The 20,849-nt window shown below is 44.8% G+C and overlaps 1 protein-coding gene across 1 annotated transcript; it reads right to left on the bottom strand.

Moving 5' to 3' along the window:
- Positions 1 to 3,630: 3,630 nt before the first annotated feature.
- tut4 (terminal uridylyl transferase 4) lies at positions 3,631 to 19,947 on the bottom strand. The gene is made up of 30 exons (XM_079739858.1): positions 19,849 to 19,947; positions 18,790 to 19,374; positions 18,137 to 18,273; positions 17,854 to 17,970; positions 17,174 to 17,351; positions 16,858 to 16,946; positions 16,418 to 16,469; positions 16,197 to 16,266; positions 15,594 to 15,720; positions 14,345 to 14,464; positions 13,773 to 13,955; positions 13,224 to 13,398; positions 12,366 to 12,901; positions 11,870 to 12,020; positions 11,579 to 11,665; positions 11,331 to 11,434; positions 10,970 to 11,027; positions 10,664 to 10,767; positions 10,186 to 10,275; positions 9,238 to 9,351; positions 8,827 to 8,904; positions 7,904 to 8,081; positions 7,350 to 7,397; positions 7,128 to 7,210; positions 6,906 to 7,021; positions 6,478 to 6,632; positions 5,925 to 6,016; positions 5,200 to 5,806; positions 4,514 to 4,684; positions 3,631 to 4,152 (listed from the first exon to the last, which is right to left on the bottom strand). Exons 2-30 carry the CDS (start codon positions 19,301 to 19,303, stop codon positions 4,064 to 4,066), a joined length of 4,623 nt encoding a protein of 1,540 aa, XP_079595984.1. The 5' UTR covers positions 19,304 to 19,374; positions 19,849 to 19,947; the 3' UTR covers positions 3,631 to 4,063.
- Between the last annotated feature and the right edge of the window lie 902 nt (positions 19,948 to 20,849).

Below are 20,849 nucleotides of genomic sequence, written 5' to 3'. Positions count from 1 at the left end.
GACGAGATGCGCTATGCATAGAGAAGAAAGAATACCGACGTTGGATTTGTAACATTTTGCAACAAATTATACAAAATCTGCCCATATATGGCCACGTCAGAATTTTGCGGTTTTCACTGGCTACAATGTTGCATCTATGGCTGCTGGAAATGCAACCACAAAGAAGTATACTCTACGGGGCTATTTTCATCATTATTATTATTTTTATTTTTTTTGACGGCACAGCGATCCGGGGCTATTCCCAAAAGATCCGGGGCTATAGCCTCGAATGCCCAGGTCTAACGACGCACCTGTCTATCCGTCACACATCTAGGTGGACACGCCCACCTGTGATGTCATAAGGGACAGATTTCCAAAACGGCTTGTAACGGCTAATCAACCCACACCTGGTGGCATGCCATGGGACCTTTAAAGGACAACTACCCACAGGACAAGAATTAATGAGTTTGCTGGCCCCTAAAGGTTAGCAAGATAAAGGGTTGTTAGGCTAGGCTCAAGGTTAGTGAAAGCATCTATGGACAACAAACGTCTTAGGTCACATCACATACCACCACATTTAGCACATTTTAAACTTCTAAAGGAAAGCCATCTCACAAACGTTTTCAGTAAAGGGTTACAAAATGTAAACTACCACCCTCTGAATTGACCAGTGCAAACTTTGCTACTCTGCTTTTGTCTTAGAGCCGACCCGTAGGCTAAACAGCACACATTTGAGGGGCATAAAGCAGTGCCATTATTCAAGGAGGAATATTTGACAAGTAGTCATCTATAAAAGTAAAGCTACATGATGCTGTGGCACAGAGCAGCAAGAGGTGATGGATGACACAGAACGCACCAGGAGTTCTGCAGGCCCCGGACACAGAGCAGTGATCCATGGCTCTCCTTCCTCATCCAAGCAGGTGATGAAGCGCCTGCCACAGACGTACGCTGTCCGTTTATCCAACGCATCGTTTGCACACTGGCAAAGGTTAAGAGACGCAGGAACCAGCCGTTCATTTACAATTGATCAATCTTCATTTTGTCCCACTTTCTCCATGAAAAAGTTGCTGACATTTTATAACTTATAGGCGTGCACAGCTGTAAACTTACTTTATAGGTGAACGAACACATGTGCCACTTACCCACTCCCTGCCTCTGATAGAAAAACCTTTCTTCTCTCTCTCTCTCTAAGCCTATCTGACTTTCCCTCCTGTGTAATTTGTCTGTTTTATCTCATCTGTGGGGATTTAGCCGACTTTGGGTGCATGTTTAGATAGCAGCGGCATCCATTATCAGTCTGAGGCAAACCCTATTTAGACCCTCTGTGAGAGAATTACGAGGGAGGAAGAAGGGATGGCTCTCAGGGCTCCTGTCCCTTCTGTTTAATTGGTCTGATAATCAATTAGGGCTGGTGCACTCCGATACTAACCATCCGAACGACGCACACACATAAACCCGGCCAACTGGGTGTTTCTGGGTGGAAAGTACGGCGGACCTCCTAAGTCATCAAGGTCCCACCGCATATTTCCGGACTTTTATGTGGTTGAGGGGTAGAAAATGATGAGGTTAAAGTTTCATCTATGGGGCGGGATGATGGAGGAGTGGAGAAGGGGTCCGTCTCTGGAGACGCTGAGGGAACCAGGGCAGCACTGGTCGATGGAGGAACACTTCAGTCGTTTAGCAGACACACTTTTATGCAAAGCAAATCTCCTTAATGAACAGGTAGGGGTTAAGGCATCTTTCTCAAGGTTGCCCGCAGGTAAAAAATTGTCCTATTTAATTCTCTTCAGCATCTCAATGTAGAAATAAGAAGTTTGTTTATTACTTGTTCCCTAAAAGTGGTTGCGAGAAAAATCGATTATGTGACGGTTCGCCTTTAACTTTTCTTCCATGATACATAAAAGCCCTTGGTCATTTGACATGGTTAAAACATAAAACTAGATTAGACTTAAAACATTGTCATTTCGGTTTCAAGGCATACTGTACATTTACAGTAGGCCTACAGTTCGTTTTTTAACATCCAACCATGGACATCAGACTTCCACAATCAATACCTTTTTCACCCCGGTGGTTAGAATTTCACAGCATCTCCAGATGGGTCTTTCATGATTTCCCTGCTACTAATTGGGTTCTCTGCTGGAATCAAAACAACATCCAACTCCTTAGAGCAGGAAAACATTTTTGAGTTTCGGTTTCATCACCAACTCTTCATGTTTGACTTTCACACTCCGGTCTCGTTAAGGTGTTTAATGGGACCGACCAGCAATCTGCAAAAGACTGGCCAGCCGTTTTCACAGACATTAGGATTGTTAATAGCTTTGTTCCCACTAATCAAAACCCGGAGAATTCAATGCCAACTCTAAATTAAAGACGTCTCCATCACCGCAGGCTATATTTAGATGTAATCCCGCACGTGCTCAGAAGAAGCCTTTGTTGGGTGCCAAGGGTTTACGGGGTCATAGGACTTAATGAAGCAGAAGGTTTCCTTAAGGTAAAGATTAATTAAGGTAATTAGACTACTCTTTTTCTCAGGCAAATGATCATGTCCTGGTGTTTCCCCATCACTGGGGGATGTTTAATTTCTCTTTTCCAATTAGGGATTGAATGGTTTCAAGGGATTTACAATGTATTATAAGTCAGTTCAAACACTTGTCTTTTCGCACATACATGGTAAACCTCAATGTCATATTTAAAACATAATATACATTTAAAACGACTTTAATGCTATTAAAAGTAGAATTGTGCGTTCTGAAAAATAGAAGATGCGCAAACATCCTGAATTGATTATTGTTAAGTTACGGAGGAGACAATGTAAACAAAAAAATATATAAATCTGAAGATCATGAAAAAATCAAGCCTTGTTTTGTTTGATCCTTTGTTTAATTATGATAATCTTGATTCCAGCCTTTGTCTATTCCATCAGAGTACTTAAAAAATGTAAGTGGTTGTTAGTTATGTTGGATGATCAGCTATTGTTTATCCCTTTTATATTGTTTACTTGCATAAAGATTGTTATATCTAGCAAATGCTGTATCACACACACCATTTTCTGGCTTAGGGAGATACGCTAGTGTGCCTGAGAAAAAAGAGATTTGGAAAAAAGTGATGTCAAAATCACTTGCCGCAAACAAGAAAAGGAACTAGGAGCCAGAAGGTTGTAAGGGACAAACTTATCGCATATTCACTTGAAACCTGCATGAAAAACAACACTCTTGATTGCACTAGCAGCTGTAATGTGATCCACTTATATGGTAGGTGAATTCCCCTCTTAATTTAGAAGTTTTAGAAAAAAAAAAACACTTGCTGTAGGTCAAATCTAGACAAGAACCCCATCCACCCCTTGATGACCACCAGTCTTTTGGGACACGAGGGAATTTTGGATAAATTAGCTTGACAAGACACAATTTATAATACAAGGTTTTATTTGGGTCCCTTATACGTGGAACTTCAAGAATTAGCTCCTGACATCAATAGTTTAGGCATCAAAGGAAAATTGCATGTCATATTCTGAATAATAATCTAAATTCAACAGCAATATGGGATGTGTTATAGGTTCTCGAAATTCAGCAGAATTGGGTCATATATAAAGAAAATAAAGGTTGACCAGCTGGGATGTACAAATTTAGCAAAAGAAAGAAAGCGAACACAATATGTTTTTTCTTTGTTTATTTTTTTTCGGGTTTAGAATTTTTCGGGATTTTTTCAATGCATTTTTTTGGCACTACATCATTAGGGGTGACATGTTAGGTTGTTTTTAAAACAAATCAAGTTTATTCAAAGCCTTCGTTTTGGCGGAAACGTATGAATACAGCTAATAAAAATAAAGGTTAACCTTTTTTTTTTTTCTTCCTTACTTTACACATTAAAATAAAAATGCTTTTTTGGACCCCCTCAAAAATGGGGGCATTAAAATATTTAACATTTGTATCACAAATCAATGCAATGAGACAAAATAAAAATAAAAATTAAAAACTGTACAAAAATGATAAAGTTCATTGAAAAAATCCTGGTGACCAAATTATGTAAAGTTTACATTACATTATTTTGTTTTGCTAGGGTACCGAATAAAACTGTGCGGCTGAATTTATTTCTTCTGCTGGATGAAGTTTAAGTTTACATGGTGGCGGACATGTTGGACCATTGGAAAGTTCTGGTTGGGGTTTCCAACGGAACCTGAAACACATAAAAACAGGTACAATATTTAAGAAACGATAGCATTATATTAGACATTTTCCTATTTTCCATCAAATTCAATTACTTTAAACAACCTTTCAAGTCAAATGACAGATTATACTAAATAGCTGGAGAAGAATAGTCCAACCAATACCAACATAGTTCAGACCTGATTTACATTGAAAGAAAGACAAGCTGGAGTGGCCTCCTGATTCATAGCTCCCTATTCGCAGCTAGTGTGTGCACCTAGGAAGGAAATGTAGTCCGAGCATCACCAATCCAACCCCTCCTAGTCCCGCCCCACATCCTGCTTGTAGGGCGGTGGGGATTGGGTCAGTAGTCGTATGATGACAGGGCTCACCTGGGCCCTGGAAGGCTTTGCTGTGTTGGTAGGCTCCATTGCCCTGCTGGAGGAAGCCGTGGGGCATGCGGTAAGGCCAGGACGGGGACATGGAGAAATGGGGCCCCGCACTGGGCTCCCAGCTCCGGGAGCCCTGGCTCCCAGCCCCAAACTGGCCCTGGAAGCCTGGCTCTGTGCACAAACGAGAAGGAGGCTTTAAGGATATCGATGAAGGAAAGAAGACACAAAGCCTGGCGTTCAGATCGGAAGACATCGGGACAAAATACAGTGTGTCTGGCTAGAGCTGGGCCATACAGGAGAAGTTTTAACAATAATAGCAAGACACACTCGATGTCAAGATATATCACTATATTTTTAAGATGAGTCACCAGTATTCCATTAACCCCAATTGGGATTAGTGGTGTTCCAATCCCATTTTGTTGTCTCTGTATTGCCCAGCCCAATCCAGATCTACTTGTGTAATAAAACCAAAAGGTGCCATCACCAAAGTGTCATTCTGTCAAGAAACGTTCTCAACGAGTAGGATTTCCCCAAAAACCGAAAGCAAGTCCTCTGGCGTTTCTGATATCAGGTTGCACCAGATGAACCAATCCGAAAAGCCAGACTCCATGAATCAGGTTTGGTGCTGCCATAGGGGCTGGACGTGCACTGTGTAGGTGCGTGTGTTCAGCCGGTGCTCAGTATACCTGACTTGGCTACAGTGCCGTTGCCCACCAGTGCCCCGGGTTGTGCCAGGTGATTCTGCCAGTGTGCGTCGCGGCCCGCCCCCCCCAGGCCCAGCGGCCTCCCCGAGGGCTGGGCGAAGATGATGCTGGGGTCATTCAGGTTCACGGCCCCATGACCACTGCCGCCGCCGCCGCCGCCGCCCACCCCGGGCCCTTTCGGGTTCCCGCTGGGGCGCAGGGGGAACTTGAGGCCGGGGGGCGAGGAGGCGGCGGCGGCAGCAGGGGGGAGCACGGGGCCGTGGATGGGCCAGGAGGAGTTGGGGGAGATGTGCACAGGGTGGGGGTGGGGGTGGGGGTGAGGGTGGTGACCCGGGCCCTGGGAGGGGTGGGGGGCGAGGAGACCCAGGGCGGAGAGTGTGGCGGCGGCCCCAGGGTGGAACTGAGCCGGTCGGGCGGCGGGGAAGTTGAAGAGGGGCAGGGGCACCTTAGCTGGGCCGCCGGCGTTGCTCTTACACTGGGCGGTCTGCGGGGAGCCCGCCGGCTGGGCGGGGCTCTGGGAGAAGGGGGAGGGGCTCTGGGAGAAGGGGGTGGGCTGGGGGGAGTAGGGCGGGGTCTGGCGGCTGTCCGACTGGTGATAGGAAACACACACAGAGAGAGAGAGAGGGCTGTTACAGGGCTTGGTCCACATCCTCATCAGACTGACGATGTATCAGAGGGTTGTCTTTTGAACCCCCCCAAGTACTCACGCATTCAGAAGACTGTCTGGTCCTCGCGGTGCGGTCCGACTGGGGGATGGGGATGGAATGAGAGCTCACCATGTTGCGCACCATGTGGGCCGCTGGTCAAACAACACAAAGAAATACGGACAGCCGTTAGCGCATGTAGATCTTTACATTGTACTGTTTCCATCTGGCCACGGCTTCAGCGGGAACGCACAAGCTTGTTCTACTGTCTCTAAGTCCAGACCGGGGGAGCAAAGGACTCGGTTTGAAAAGCTTCTAATGCACTTTGCCTGGTCCACTGTCCAGCTCTTACTGACGTTTAATCTTAAAAAGTGAATAAAGGGTCAAGGTCAAATATTGTTCAGTGCTGTATGTGTGAGCATGTGACTGTCTGTGTGATTGTGTTAGTGCGTGTGTGTGTGTGTGTGTGTGTGTGTGTGTGTGTGTGTGTGTGTGTGTGTGTGTGTGTGTGTGTGTGTGTGTGTGTGTGTGTGTGTGTGTGTGTGTGCGATTACATGCATGACTCAGTGAGTGAGTGGGTGTGAGAGCCCCTGTATGTGTTATCATGCGTGTGTACCTGGACCCCCGGGGGCCCTCTGGCGGAGGTGTCTGTAGTCTGGACAGTCCCGGCGGACGTGGCCCATGTCCCCACACTGGAAGCAGCGTCTCTCCCTGGGCTCCCGCTCGTCCTCCTTCACATCCTCCTCCTTCTCCCCCTCCTTCTTCTTGACCCTGGGGGAGGAGGACACAGGACACGGGTTAACCTTCAGGCCCGACACTCATTCATCCCGCTCATACGAACCTTCACGCACATTCACCCATACACACGTTCACCCCGGCATACCAACCTTCACAAACTCACAGACACACTCAACCGGTCATACCAACCCCCACAAACTCATACCGTATTGGTCCTTCTTCAGTGCTTTGACCATATATAGCCCGGCCCCACTATAGCCTGCTCTATACGGGGAGCAGAGAGCAGAGGGCAGCTGTTGCACAGACCTGCGTCTCTTGGGACAGTCCTTCATGTAGTGGCCGATCTTCCCGCAGATCCGACAGCATCGGTCGTTGGGCGCCAGCTCCCCGTCGGTCAGCACTTTGGAGTCAAAGAAGTAGTCCTGAGAACAAAACACTCAAAGTAAGGAACCATGGGAGGTTGCAGAAGAGGAGATCAAATTCATCGGTCAGAGTAGATATCTGATTTCAAAAGGAGAGTTGACCCACCGCTTCCGTGCCAGAAAGGGGATAGAACGGAGTGCCAAACAACTTCCTGCCGTTGATGAAGGCCTTCATGATGAAGTTGGTCACTGAAAACCAGAGTAAAGGGTAAGATAAGATGAATGCATTAATCGTCCAAAATAATTATACATAATAAAACCGATCAATAAAAGAAAAGCATGGATGCTGAGGAGTAAGGGAAATTAGCGTGTGCGCGTGTGTCCATACTTTTGCGTGAAACGCCAGCCCCCAGGTTGTGGTTCAGATCAAAGGGGTCTGTGGAAGCAATTGGTGGAGTGAGCAAGGGTTTGAACAGAAATCAAAACACTGTGGTTACTGTGGCAAGGCCAGTGGGCACTCTCTGCTTTACAAAATTAAAAGTCCTGCCATGTTTCCGCCTCCCAGCCCACTGATTTAATCATTAGCCGTACCCCTGGGTTGTTGTTAATTATCAAATCCAGATGGTCGACTCAAAACAGAAGAAGGGATACTGGGACTTTTATTTTCTTATCCTGACAGTTTCCCCAGCACTACTGGGAAGGGACTTTTATTTTCTGGTTCCTACTCTCTTACTGGGAAGTTGGTTTGACTTTTCTAAATTTGACTTAATTCATATACCAGACCGCATCCCCCCTCCCAAAACGGCGGAGGGACTTTTATTTTCTAAACCTGAAAGTTCCACTCACTACTGGGAAGGGACTAGTACAGAAGGACTTTTATCGTCAGACTCTGAACCCCCGTGGCCATCAGCTGGTGAGAACAGCTTGTGTTGCGAGGAGCACCTTCGATGGCGATGCATTTGCTGGTCCACTGTTTCTCGAAGGTGGTGAGGCGCTTCCTCTGGCGGATGCTGATGACGTGCTCCTTGAAGTCAAACTCTTCAGTGTAAAAGCGCAGCAGGCCCAGCCATAGCTCCCCTACAGACTCCTTGTTCTGCTGCAGCTCAGGGAGACGGCGCCGCTGTGTGGTCGAGAGTAACATGCACACACAAGCCTGAGACACGCCTTGGGATGTTCTGTTGCGAATAACAACTCCTATTGCCAACAATAAATACAAAAATAAAACTGAATCAAATCTTTTTACCTAACTAGATGAATCTGGGAGTGTGGATTGGATGGGTAGGTATCTACATGTAGGAAGGTAATCTGTAGGTAGTCAAGTAGTTAGGTGGGATGTGTAATCAGGTAGGAAGATAGCTACCTACCAACTTACGGTTTGTCTCTATGCTGGAAGAGAGATGGGTAGCTGTAGGTGGGTACTATTAAAGTAGGAGGCAGGGAGATGTAGGTGGGTACTATTAAAGTAGGAGGCAGGTAGCTGTAGGTGGGTCTAGTCAGGTAGGAGGCAGGTAGTTGTAGGTGGGTCTAATCAGGTAGGAGGCAGGTAGTTGTAGGTGGGTCTAATCAGGTAGGAGGCAGGTAGATGAAGGTGGGTCTAATCAGGTAGGAGGCAGGTAGTTGTAGGTGGGTCTAATCAGGGAGGAGGCAGGTAGTTGTAGGTGGGTCTAGTCAGGTAGGAGGCAGGTAGTTGTAGGTGGGTCTAATCAGGTAGGAGGCAGGTAGTTGTAGGTGGGTCTAGTCAGGTAGGAGGCAGGTAGTTGTAGGTGGGTCTAGTCAGGTAGGAGGCAGGTAGTTATAGGTGGGTCTAGTCAGGTAGGAGGCAGGTAGTTGTAGGAGGACACTAGAAAGGAAGATGAAGGTCTTACCAGGTCTTCAATGTCGTTGAAGAAGAAAGCATTCCATCCGTCCACCATGCATTCTGGAACGTTGCTCCCATCAAAGATCTGGACAATCCCAACATAGGAACATTTTAACATGATATCCCACAACATTTACTGTTGGTGATAGAAAGTTACTGCCCCTATTGCAATCAAAAACATATTGGGGGCCCAAAGATAGGCTCTTAAAATCTGTCTCAGTTCGTCTTTAAATAAAGTTAAATGTAGAATCTTATTTAAAATCAGATCAACTGTAAGTCAGCCATCTCGCCTTCAATATGTCTGGGCTATCAAGTAGCACATGTAGCATCGTTGATAGCATGTAGCCTCTGGAATAGCATAGAGCCACAGAAAAAGCTTGTACTCTCTGACCGCACGTAGCTGGATGGCTAGCGTTACCTCTTGCAGGACAGGGATGACGGGGGGCTGTCTCTGCTGCAGGAAGTAGAGCACCATGAGGATGTACGCGTAGGACGACAGACTGCCCCGGGATGCATCGCCAATGTCACAGCGCTGGGAGCACACACACACACACACACACACACACACACACATTAATTACCTAGGCATTTACTCGACAGTTCTTTCCAAGGTAGGTGATGATGACAATCAAAGAATAGAGTCAAAAACAATATTGGACTACTAACAAAGAATTCAATTAATAAAGTTCCCAAACTCAAGGCAGGTCGTTGTGTCTTCTGTCGGAAGCTAAAAGGTATAGGTCATAATAATATACCAATAATATCCCATTATCATACGTCTGTTATTTTAGATTAGAACACATCCCTGCTGTGCTTCCATTATGTTCTTAAATTTATTTTTTATTCATTTTACTTTACTAATTAACTTATTCATTACCTTCATGCCCCTCGGGGCAGAACTACGTACCTAACTCGATCCAAACCCATTAAAAGGGGATGGGATATTTCCCTGTACAATATGAATTTGCATTCCCAGATATCCCTCCCCTGATTGATGAAGCATCATCTTATACAATATGTACCAAACACATTGGTCAGGAAAACAAACTTATACGTTGACTCGTCAGAAAACGATGTAACCGACAACTTTGATTCACGGATGAAGTGGCAGGATGATTGTCTAGAGTGTGTGCGGTACCGAGTGTGTTTGGTACAGAGTATGTTTGGTACAGAGTGTCCCGTCTAGAGTGTGTTTGGTAAAGAGTGTGGTGTCAAGAGTGCGTTTGGTACAGTGTTTTTTGTACAGAATGTGGTGTCTAGAGTGTGTTTGGTAAAGAGTGTTGTGTCAAGAGTTCGGTTGGTACAGAGTGTCTTGTCTAGAGTGTCTTAGATACAGAGTGTGGTGTTTATAGTGTGTTGCTGGTACCTTAGCGAAGACCTTCATGGTGTAGCCCAGGAACGTCACTCTGGGATCGATGGCAGCGTAGGTGGCCAGCATCCTGGTGTTGTGTTGAGCCTGAAACACAGAGTACACCTTAGATTACATCACTGAAACAATACAAGGCATATTCGAATATGGCATGGACATGTGTTACATACACAAAAGGTAAAAATATTTCTACTTGGAAACCCAAGTACAATATTTGCACTTGGTTTCCAAGGACAAATATTCTCACTTTCATTTTATTGTTGAGGAATTTGAGTCGGTCATTTGAAGAATGTAAAAGTTTGAAACCCCATACAGGGCATACAAATACTGTCCTGTATCATTCAACCTTAAAAATAACCTAAAAAACATATGACATATCTGGGCCAGGGTAACCTGCCCCAGTTCAAGTTGACAGGACGCTTAGTAAGAAGTTGAGGTCGGAGTAGCAGCAGGAGGTGTAAAACACAAGACTCACCAGGGTGTTGTAGAGACTGATGTCTCCCTCCAGCAAGCTCTGCCGGTGCTCAAACTTCACAATGGGCACTTTAGCTGTGGTGATAGGCAGGATGTTCTTCAGACCTAGGGACACAAAGAGCATGTTAAAGAACACAAATTATTGAAATATGCAGATATTGATCTATATCCATATTACCTTTATTTATTATAATCATAATAATAACGTTAAATTTTTTAAAAAAAAGTAAAATTACATTAAGATATTCAAGCAGTTAACTTCTAAATATGTTCAAATAATTGTCTTGTCAGTAAAAAGTGAATCTACCTGTGTGCTTCTTGAGCACTTTGGCGAGTCCTTCGATGATCTCCTTACAGTTTAACCTCTGCAAGAACAGATGGGACAAAGCGGAGAGTGAATTTCCAGTGGTTTTCCCACTCACTCAGGGCATGCTGGTGTTTTGCCTTCTATAAATATGAGCCTTGCTCCTAGAAGAGCTCTTAGCTCTGCATCCAACCATGGCCATGCCTTCAAAAAACATACTGTACATCAATGCTTGTCTACTGTCCCACAAGCAGTCGGACTGAAGATTTCTTCAACCAATGTTTATGCAGCTATAAAAACATATTAAATCCAAGTGTGTTTGCCAAAGTGTAGGTTTCTGTACAAGTATGTGTCCCCTCTTGACCTCTGCAGTGTCGTGACCTTCCAGGGTCATGCAGATGTCCAGGTCGCTGTCACGGAAACCAAAGCCGTTCTTGGACGAGCCGAACAAACACAGCAGAGCCTTATCTGTTGGGCAGTGGGACGGCAAACTCAGTGAGAAGGATGTTGTATTTACAGGTGATATGCTCTGTGCAATACAATAAATGCAAGGGTATAACTGGACAGTGGATTTGAATGGAAGATATTTGGGATCGGAGACCCAGTGCTCACCGTTGTACTCCTTCCTGATGAACCTCTCCAAACCAACAAGGATCTGCTCCCTCTTCTGCTGGTCGAGCAACGAGGGAGAAAGCTCATCTAGAACACAACAGACATTCGGTGGTAAACCTCAAATATATTCACCAATCTATGAAAGATAAAATATATGAATATGAAAACATTTGTGGTCTTGTTGGTTGGATTGTAACATTTGGTCACATGACTACCTTCACACCACGTCTAACCATCAGTAAGTAATACATAGCAATAACAATAGACGGCATAGTGCTGCGGAGGACGCACGGTAGCAGAGCCTGCAGAGGCCGTCCAGGATTTCCCGGAAGTGGTCGCCCATGGGGGGCAGCGGCTTCAGCTCCATCTTCTTGAAGTCCTCGGGACACTCGTCCTTCAGGTGACCGTCACGCTTGCAGATGCTGCACACCACTGTCGGAGGCTGGGGACAGGAAGTCACCCAAGACACAGAAGGTCAGAGACGCAAGAAGGAAAACAGAGGAGGTCAAACTCAAATGGAGTCGAAGACCTGGGACGTCAAACTCAAAGGAAGTCATGGGAACTCATGGGAAGACAAAAACAAGGGTACGCAAAATGAGAGGGAGTCAAGGACACAGTAAGAGACACCTGAAGTCAGAGACAAAGGAAATCAAAGACACAAGAAGTCAAAGACGCAGGAAGTCAACGACACAGTAAGTCCAACGAATGTCGATTTCAATAATGCAGTTTTTTTTTTTAAATAACATTTTTCTGGGCTAGGGATGGAATTGATATATATTCAAATTACCTTTCCGCCCGTGAAAATCATCCTATCGAATATATAGTGCAGGTCTTCTGGCAGTACGAGCCTGTTCTTCTGTGAGACGCGGTTCTCCTCTTCCTCCTCCATCTCTTCTTCATCATCCTCCTCCTCTTCCTCCTCCTCCTCCTCAGAGTCACTGTCCAGCACGCCGTTGGCCGCCAGGGTAAGCCTCTTCTCTTCGGGGCTCTCCCCATCGCTGAGCCCCAAGTCCTGCAGTCGTCCCTCCAACAAATCCCCCTTCTTTCTGCCAGAGCCACCTGCTCCTTCCTCCTCCTCCTCTCCCTCAACCTCATTCATTCGCCTCCGTCCATCTTTCCCAGCTTCCTCTTCTCTTGGTTTCTGGGCCCCCCCAGTGCCAGGCCTTCTGCCGGCCTGCTTACCCCCTCTTTGGCGCCCCCTGGTGCTCAGACTCTGGGGGCAGGCAAAGTATTTGTATGCAGTGCGGAATCGTTCCTGGATGTACTCAAACACCATCTGGCTGTTGAGACTGCGTGCCACGTTCCTCTTCACAGCAAACGGATCTGAAAAAGGAAATCAGCATATTTACATATAGGTGGATGACTTTAGGCCAGCTGAGAATAAAGGCTTTTTAAAATCTTTACGTTGTCCATTTGTTGTCTGTAAAAGTCACCACATAAATTGGATTGGAGGATTGAGACTCAATATACAAGTCTTTTGCCAAGCAAATTTCTTCTAAGTGAACCTTAATTAGGATTTTTCAAACCCCGGCTGAAAAGTTCTGGGATTATGAACCCCAACACTTACCTGCAACGAGAACTACATGACAATGGTAAATGGGTCAAGAGTGAGTCCAAACCAGTCAATCCCAGATTGTGTGTGTACCTTCGATGGCCAGCCTGCGGCGCGGCCAGTTCTTCTGCTCCCTGGTCAGGAGCTCCTTAAGGCGTATGCTGATGATGTAGTCCTCCAGGGCGAACTCCAGGGTGTAGAAGCGCAGCAGCTCCAGCCACAGCTGGCCCAGGGACTGACCCTGACTCACGCCCATGGTCAGACGGGTCTGTAGGGGGGCAGCAAACAGATTGTTATCTTAGCTACAAAGGTGGGACTTTCATCCCATCTCCGCTTTGTCGACCAGCGCCTCTGCTGCGATAATCAGACAGAGGCGCTTCCAAGAGGCTATTTTCTACCCCAGGTGATAACCCATTAGGCTGTGTAATATCATTACAATATATTATATATTTTGCATATTTCTAATGCCACAAAGTTATGTTAAACAACACAAGTTGCTGCAATAAGCAATAGGCGCCACATTGTAATTCGTCATGACGTCTCATGATGACCCATCCCGGTACAGTCTGTTTGCACACAATGAAACCTGTCCGAGCTCGCACGCCGCACCGATAGAACTGGAAACGGCCAAACCCAACCCACCAGGCCCTCCCCGTCCGCCTTGGTCTGCTCCGGCTTGGGCTTGCCCTCCACCCGGTGTTCCCCCCGGTGCTCCCCCCGGCCCTCCGTGGTGCTGGGGGTTCTGTGCTCCCAGCGCACAAACACATCCAGAGCGATGCCAGTCAGGTGAAACTCGTCCACGCGCTTCACAGTGAATCCATCAATCTGAGAGAGAGAGAGAGAGAGAGAGAGAGAGAGATTAACTATAAATTAACTACTACCTAGTTCATTAGCTGCCAAATCAAGCCTACATCTAAACTATGAAAAAATGATCTGATGCCATCCCATTTGATGTTATATTTGTTATGTTTACAATCACTTTCTCTTTATATCCACGTCTGTTAATGCCCATGTCCATTGTGGCAATAATTCATAAATTCCTAGGCCAACTGTTTTATTCCAATTTATTAATCTAGGAGATGAAGGTATCCAAAGAAGCTTACAGTCTCAGGCATTTCTACGGACATCACAGGATCAAACCCAGATCCTTTCGGCTGGGTTGAACACCCCTTGCCCCTAGACTACAGCATAATAGAGTGTGTGCTGTATTATACCCAGTGTCCCAGGTAGACGGGGAGGATGGGCTCTCTCCTCTGCTGCAGGAAGAAGATCACCATGAGGGCGAAGGAGTAGGACGGGATGCCTCCCTCGGCCTGACAGTCGATGTGGCACAGCTGAGCGAGAACACAGAGACACACAGCGGAATGAAAACCCAGAGGAACACAGGGATTACAACGCAGAAATACACTCAGGGATTAGAGCACAGATATACAAAGGGATTATAACACAAAAAAACACAGGTGCAGCGATTAAGACACAAGAGTCCAATCTGCAGGGATGAAAACACTAAAGAAATCCCATCCGCGGTCAATAAATCAAATACAGGGAGCTACAGGGATTACAAAACACACATACAGAATATAGAACACCACTATTGTAGAATTTAACTAGTACAAGATCATGTGATGCATTTCCAAATAAATACTGAAACAGTGGATTTGTGGAAACTAATAAACCATATTTACTAGGGCTGGGTAAAAATATCGATTCATCAATGCACTGCAATTTATTTGTTCTCGATTCAATTTCGATTCAGATTTCTTTTGAAATTGATTGTTTCCATTAAAAAAAAGAAAAAGAAGCATACTCAGTCATTGTAATCTAGAAGCGAGTAGCCTAAATGTACATGCCCTTTTACATTTGTCCATGTTACGATTATTACTTTTATACTGCAAGTTTAGCTCAGGAACAATACTATACAATGGTGTATTCCCTTTTTGCTAGTTAAAGCACAATGAAATGGTTAATTCATTTTTAAATGGTTCATTCTAAATAATATTTAGGTATTTTTGTCATCTGCACGTATTATTGAATCGATATCGAAGCAATTGGATCCATATCAAATCGAACCGAATCTATATCAAATCGAATCAAGACCTAAAGAATCTAATTGAATTGAATTGTGCGGTACTTGGCAATACCCAGCCCTAATATTTACTATCATGCCATCTTGTCATTTTTGCAGACACTTTTATACAAAGTGAATTGTAGTAAATTCAGGCAAACTAACTTATAATCAGTCGGGTAGGGGGTTAGGGAACATTTTCAAGAATGCCTACAGTTAAACTGTAGGCATTCGGACATAAGAGTTCGAACCCAGAACTTTTTGGCCAGGAGTCAAGCACCCATAACACCTTCAATTCTCTGCTCTGGAAGTTAAGTTGCTATGTCTCTGCTCTCCCCTTCAACACCACTAGTCTCAGAACAAAGAAATGTAAGTAAGTGAGTGAGTGTGGGCCGTACCTGGGCCCAGTAGCGGAAGGCCAGCACCAAAGGGACCAGCCTAGGCTCCAGTCTGGCCAGGGCCGCCAGGTGGTTGGTAGTGAGGCAGGCCAGGTCGTTACCGGCGCTCACCTTACAGGCCAGCCCACTGCACACATTGCAACCACGGACAAGCATCAGAGACTTGGACTTTAAATTAAACAGAGCAAGTATTAACTCAAGAAAATATTTCATTATGATTTCTTTATTGGATGGACGTCGATTTTTTCTTTATTCAAAAATTATGAGAAACTTAATTTGACAATGACATTCAAAAAGGCGTTCAGATCATTTCTGGTATGCAACATACTTCCTTATTGTACATTCATTACATCTTCAACACAAACCAAAAAAAATTTCAAGCCTGTTAATGAACACGTAGTGAAAGAATATCACAATTTACAAAAAGGGTAATATTCCAGGTATTGTTACTTAAACATACACAGGTTATTCATTGAGCAGACTTTTATTAAAAAAGAAAATTCATCACATTTCTAGAATGCAACATGTTTCATTACATTAACCATTAATTATGAACAGGAATAACCAAGTCAATTGCTGTTTAATGGACAATAAGACACTGACCTGCTGGTGTCTCGACAGAACACGACAGGTACTTTGGCGTGGAAGTCTGACTCCACCTCCAAGAATTGAGCTGGATGTGTAAAAGTAGAAGAACAAGACAGTTCATGATGATTTAGCTTTAGGATTCCCATTAGGAAAATGTCTGAAGTGATTTGAAGTGAAAAGGGGCAGGAACTCCAGAACAAAGTTCTAAGTATTGAAAACATATTTAAAAGACTCACGGCTCTTCTTCAGGATTTCAAGCACTTGTATCAGCACATCAGGTTGAGTCATCTGGGAGGAAGAGGACATTAGCATTCAGAAAGATTAGAAGAGTCATCAGTAACACAAATATTACCATTTTATTTTAATACTAATAATCAATATACCACAGGGGACTGTTCCCAGTGTGCAATCAAACAACTATTAATATACACTTAGTCATTCATCAGATTATTTTACCTAAAGCCACTTACAAGTGAGGTTTAGAAACGATAAACAAAAGGTGCTGCATCACATAATTTAAAACTTGACAAAGTGCAGAGTAGCTTTAAGAATCACAACGCAATGTTGGCTGACGATATGTCTTCTACTTTGTTATGAGGGCATAAAAGTCCCATCTGCCTACCGCCTCCGTATATTCTAATGAGATTTGGGCCTTCCTGACAGCATAGTCACTCACCGTTGCAGGGTAAGCAACGTCGATGTTGACGTCACTCGTCTTGAAGGCGAATCTGGTGAGGCAGGAGCCATAGAGGCGGAGGGAGCAGGCTGGAGGAAAACCGAAAAAATGTTTATTCTTAAACAACATGAATTAAAAGGTTTGCAGGAATAATTTGGTTGTCTCTTTGTTTTTAATTGTGCATAGCATTACCTGTCTACCAGTGAGCTGTTGTGTTGCCAAATAATATGCTCTTTTATCTGGTTGGCCAAAGTCCTTATTTATCCAAATGATATGGATAATAAGTTCCCCCCTTCCCCTGGGACATTAATCTCACCGGTGAGGTGTTGCTGGATAGTCTCCTCCATGCGGCTGACCACAGCCTGTCGCTGCTGGAAGTCCTCCTCCGAGATGCCCTGGACCCTGGCGGCCTCCAGCACCGCTGCGTCCACGGCCCGCAGCTGGGCCACGGACGGCGGAGGCAGGGCCCGCAGCTCGTTCTCCTCCTGCTTCTCCTGGAATAACAACAGGCCTGAGAAACAACTCACTGAGGAGAGAGAGCCAATTCAGCGCATTAAAGAGAGAGCACACGACAACCTTTCAACTGTTAAGTTTTGCCGTCTTATGTCGACGTGTTGGGAATACACACAAATATTGTTTTGCCATATTTTGTCAGTCAAGCGTATACAGACTACAAAACAATATCTAGACCCTATGCCTGAATGAGAGTTTAACATCAAACTCCCTGTTCATCTATATGAAAGTAAATATCAGAATAATTTAGGGTCACATCTTTCAGGGCGATGTTGCATACATTACATCACTCATTTTTACATTCTACTCCAATACCCATACGTTTCTACAGAGAAATGCCATGAAAAAGAAAAAAAAGTACAATTGTGGGGTTAAATACAACAGCACTAATGAAACCATAATGGAAATCCGACAATCTCTTTTCAATGTCTTTCAGAAAGTGTTTAAACGTTCATCTGACATTCAGCATGATTGAAACCGCACCATAATGTTCTTTTTGTGCCTCTTCTCCTTGATGTGTTTGTGGGCTCCCTGGATGTTCTCGATGTGCACAGAGCAGAGCTTGCATAAGTACTGAAAGTTGGGGTACTCAGGGGACTGCTGTGAAGACAGAACATAAATAATCATTTTAAAATCCATGATCCGACGATTGGCCCTTTAATGTGTTAACACGGCAATCTGAGGACGTTCAGTTGGTTCACTCGCATTATGTGATGCATCAACAGCAAGTTTTGGTAATGTATGACATTAGGAAGTGGGCCAGTACCTTCACTAATCGATGGATGTAGTCCCGGTACAGGCGCTCCTCCGCCTGCTGCAGGCCCAGCTGTTGCTCCGTAAGTTTTCCGTCCACCATCACTGCACCGACCTCCGACCCTTTCTCTATGGAATCACCCAGCGACGCTGCAGATAGACAGTCAAGCAGCTTGGTAAGCTTCTCAAGCTCCAAACCCATCATGTTCTATAGCGCAAAATTTACAGATTGAGAAATGAAAGTCTGATCATGTTCGATTGGAATATTTACCGATTTTTTTTAAATAAAAGTCCTAGCATGTTTTTTTTCCCTACTCCAACCATTTCAAAACCTTGTCTTCGGATGACTTAATTTCTAGTCTTGGCGTTGTTACAATTGACCAGACTCTCTCTCAAGCTATTTATTTATTCAACAAAAGAAGTGACTTCCATACGAGCCGTAGTACATTCAAAACATATAATCAACAATTGTACTACAATTGTACTACAATTACCAACCAATGAAAGCGCTTTAAGATCCAGTTTCCAAAACAATAACGCAAAAAGATGATTAATCTTCCACTAAAATCCCAGTCATCTCTCCAGGACCACAGCCCTAAATGTGGCCACTCTCCTCAAGCAGTTAACGTTACCCTAGCATGTAACCAAACCCGGCGAGAGACTTGCCTTTCCCTTGATTGGCCCTTGCTTGCTCCGGGATACCTCTCTCCGCAGCACAAAGCACCACTGAAGAAGAAGAACCACTCTCTCTGCCTCCTCCCGGGGGACCCCGGGACGCAGACAGAGGGGCGCTGGGGTGAGTCACCTGACCTGGAAGCTGCTGCTGCTGTTGTTGCTGTTGTTGTTGACCAGGCGCTTTCCCTTTGCCTCTGTCCCCCGAGCTGGTCCTGCCAGTAAGCCGGCGGGGACGACCTCTCCCTTTGTCCTGGTGACTGTCCGAGTTTCCCCTGCCCAGACCCCCGTAACTCCCCTGGTTGCCAGCGCTGTGGCTCTCTCTTGTTGCCTTACTGGGGTCGTTGTTGCTTCGACCGGCGGACTTTGTGACGTCTCGCGGAGGCTGGGGCTCCTTGTTGCTGCTGTTGTTGATGATGGGTTTTGTGGCCATCGGGCCCCGGGGTCCTGCTCTGGCTGGGGTACGGGATGGCTTGACTGTCTTCGAAGCGCTTGTGGACTCGTCCATGTTTCTGTGGTCCCTGCTGGAGTCAACAACAGCACCTCCACGCCGAGGAGGCGAGACAAGCCAAATAAAATCTGAAGAAAAAAAACATTTTTTATTTCAAATCGATCTCCGGCTATAAGCATATGTTGAACAATAAACCCACCAGCCGAGGAAAAAAAAACATAAACAGTGTATGGGGCATTCCCTCCACGCATACATACACACAGAGGACGTCACGTAAACAAGCGCATCCATACAGTGATGCTTCCGCTAGCTAGCTCTCGTTCAAAAGTAAACCCAGGGAAAGCCAGAACAGCATGTTGTATCGGCAGGCAAACAACAACACACTTCGGCAACACTGTGATATATTCGGACGAGGTGTATACTGGCTTGCCCGTGGTCCGTCTTTTGGAGACTTATATAGATCACTACTAGCACGTTAGCTAGCATGGCTAACGTGAGATAAACAACACAATAGTTTAAATGTTACACCATGGGGAGCGAGGACAGCGACAAAAACGTGGTGGGGGGCGACAGAAAGAAGGAATCGACGAGCATAAACTCACTTGTGTGTTCAAAGTCGAAGTTTATTGTCGTCCATGTCCCTACTGCCCGTGTTGTTTTTTATAGCGCACGGCCCGACGCCATGTAAATATATCGCGCCGCGGTGCATTGTGGGAGTGCACAGTGATGGTGGAGGAGATTCGGATTCGGCATCCTCATCCATTTCCAAAAGCTACTGTACATCTATAGGCCTACACACTGTATTATAACAAATGCCCATCCATTCCATCCAATCACATACTGTATATATATACATACATATATTGGCCTTTGCTGTATTACAACATCCTCACCCACTCACATACTCGATGTAGAGGCCTACATACTGTATAACAACATATCCCCAGCCATTCATATAGTGAATATCAATAGGCCTACATAATGTAACACAGCACTCCACATTCACTCATAAACTGCATATACTGTATGTCCCAATCTACTCACTAACTGTATGTCTACAGGCCTACATGTTGTACAACATATGTGTACATATGTAGTTGTATATATATGTAACAGTGATCCATGTCTGTTATAACAAGTAATTTAGGGGGAACATTTTATCTGAGAGCTTACCTCAATCAAAACTTTTGTCCAACAATATAACAGATCATAAAGTATACAAATGTGATAACACTCACATAATCATTACTATCCCATAATTATTTATCACTGCAACAATGAACATACATTGTTTACATGTGTTGATTTATGATAGATTTGCTCTCTTTGTAAGAGAGCAAATCTATCATAAATAGATTTGCTCTCTTACAAATACAACTTTCTTCCAAATACAACAATGTATGATTTATTTTACACTTTTTTCAAAGCTCAATGTTTTCTTAAAGCCTCTGTACACTTTCACTCTCTGAGAAAAAAGTGGCATTGTCTGCCGTTACATGCATGCTCTCACAATGTACGTTGACAAGGAAAAGCACTTAGATGCAGTTATTTATGATGTTAAGTGTGTGTAACTGCAAACAAACGTTATTGGAAGGACACACAA

The sequence above is a fragment of the Pollachius pollachius genome, assembly GCF_949987615.1.
Source record: "Pollachius pollachius genome assembly, chromosome: 7".
NCBI classification, from domain to species: domain Eukaryota; kingdom Metazoa; phylum Chordata; class Actinopteri; order Gadiformes; family Gadidae; genus Pollachius; species Pollachius pollachius.
The sequence above is the reverse complement of the archived record's forward strand: the minus strand, read 5'-3'. Positions and strand labels throughout refer to the sequence as shown.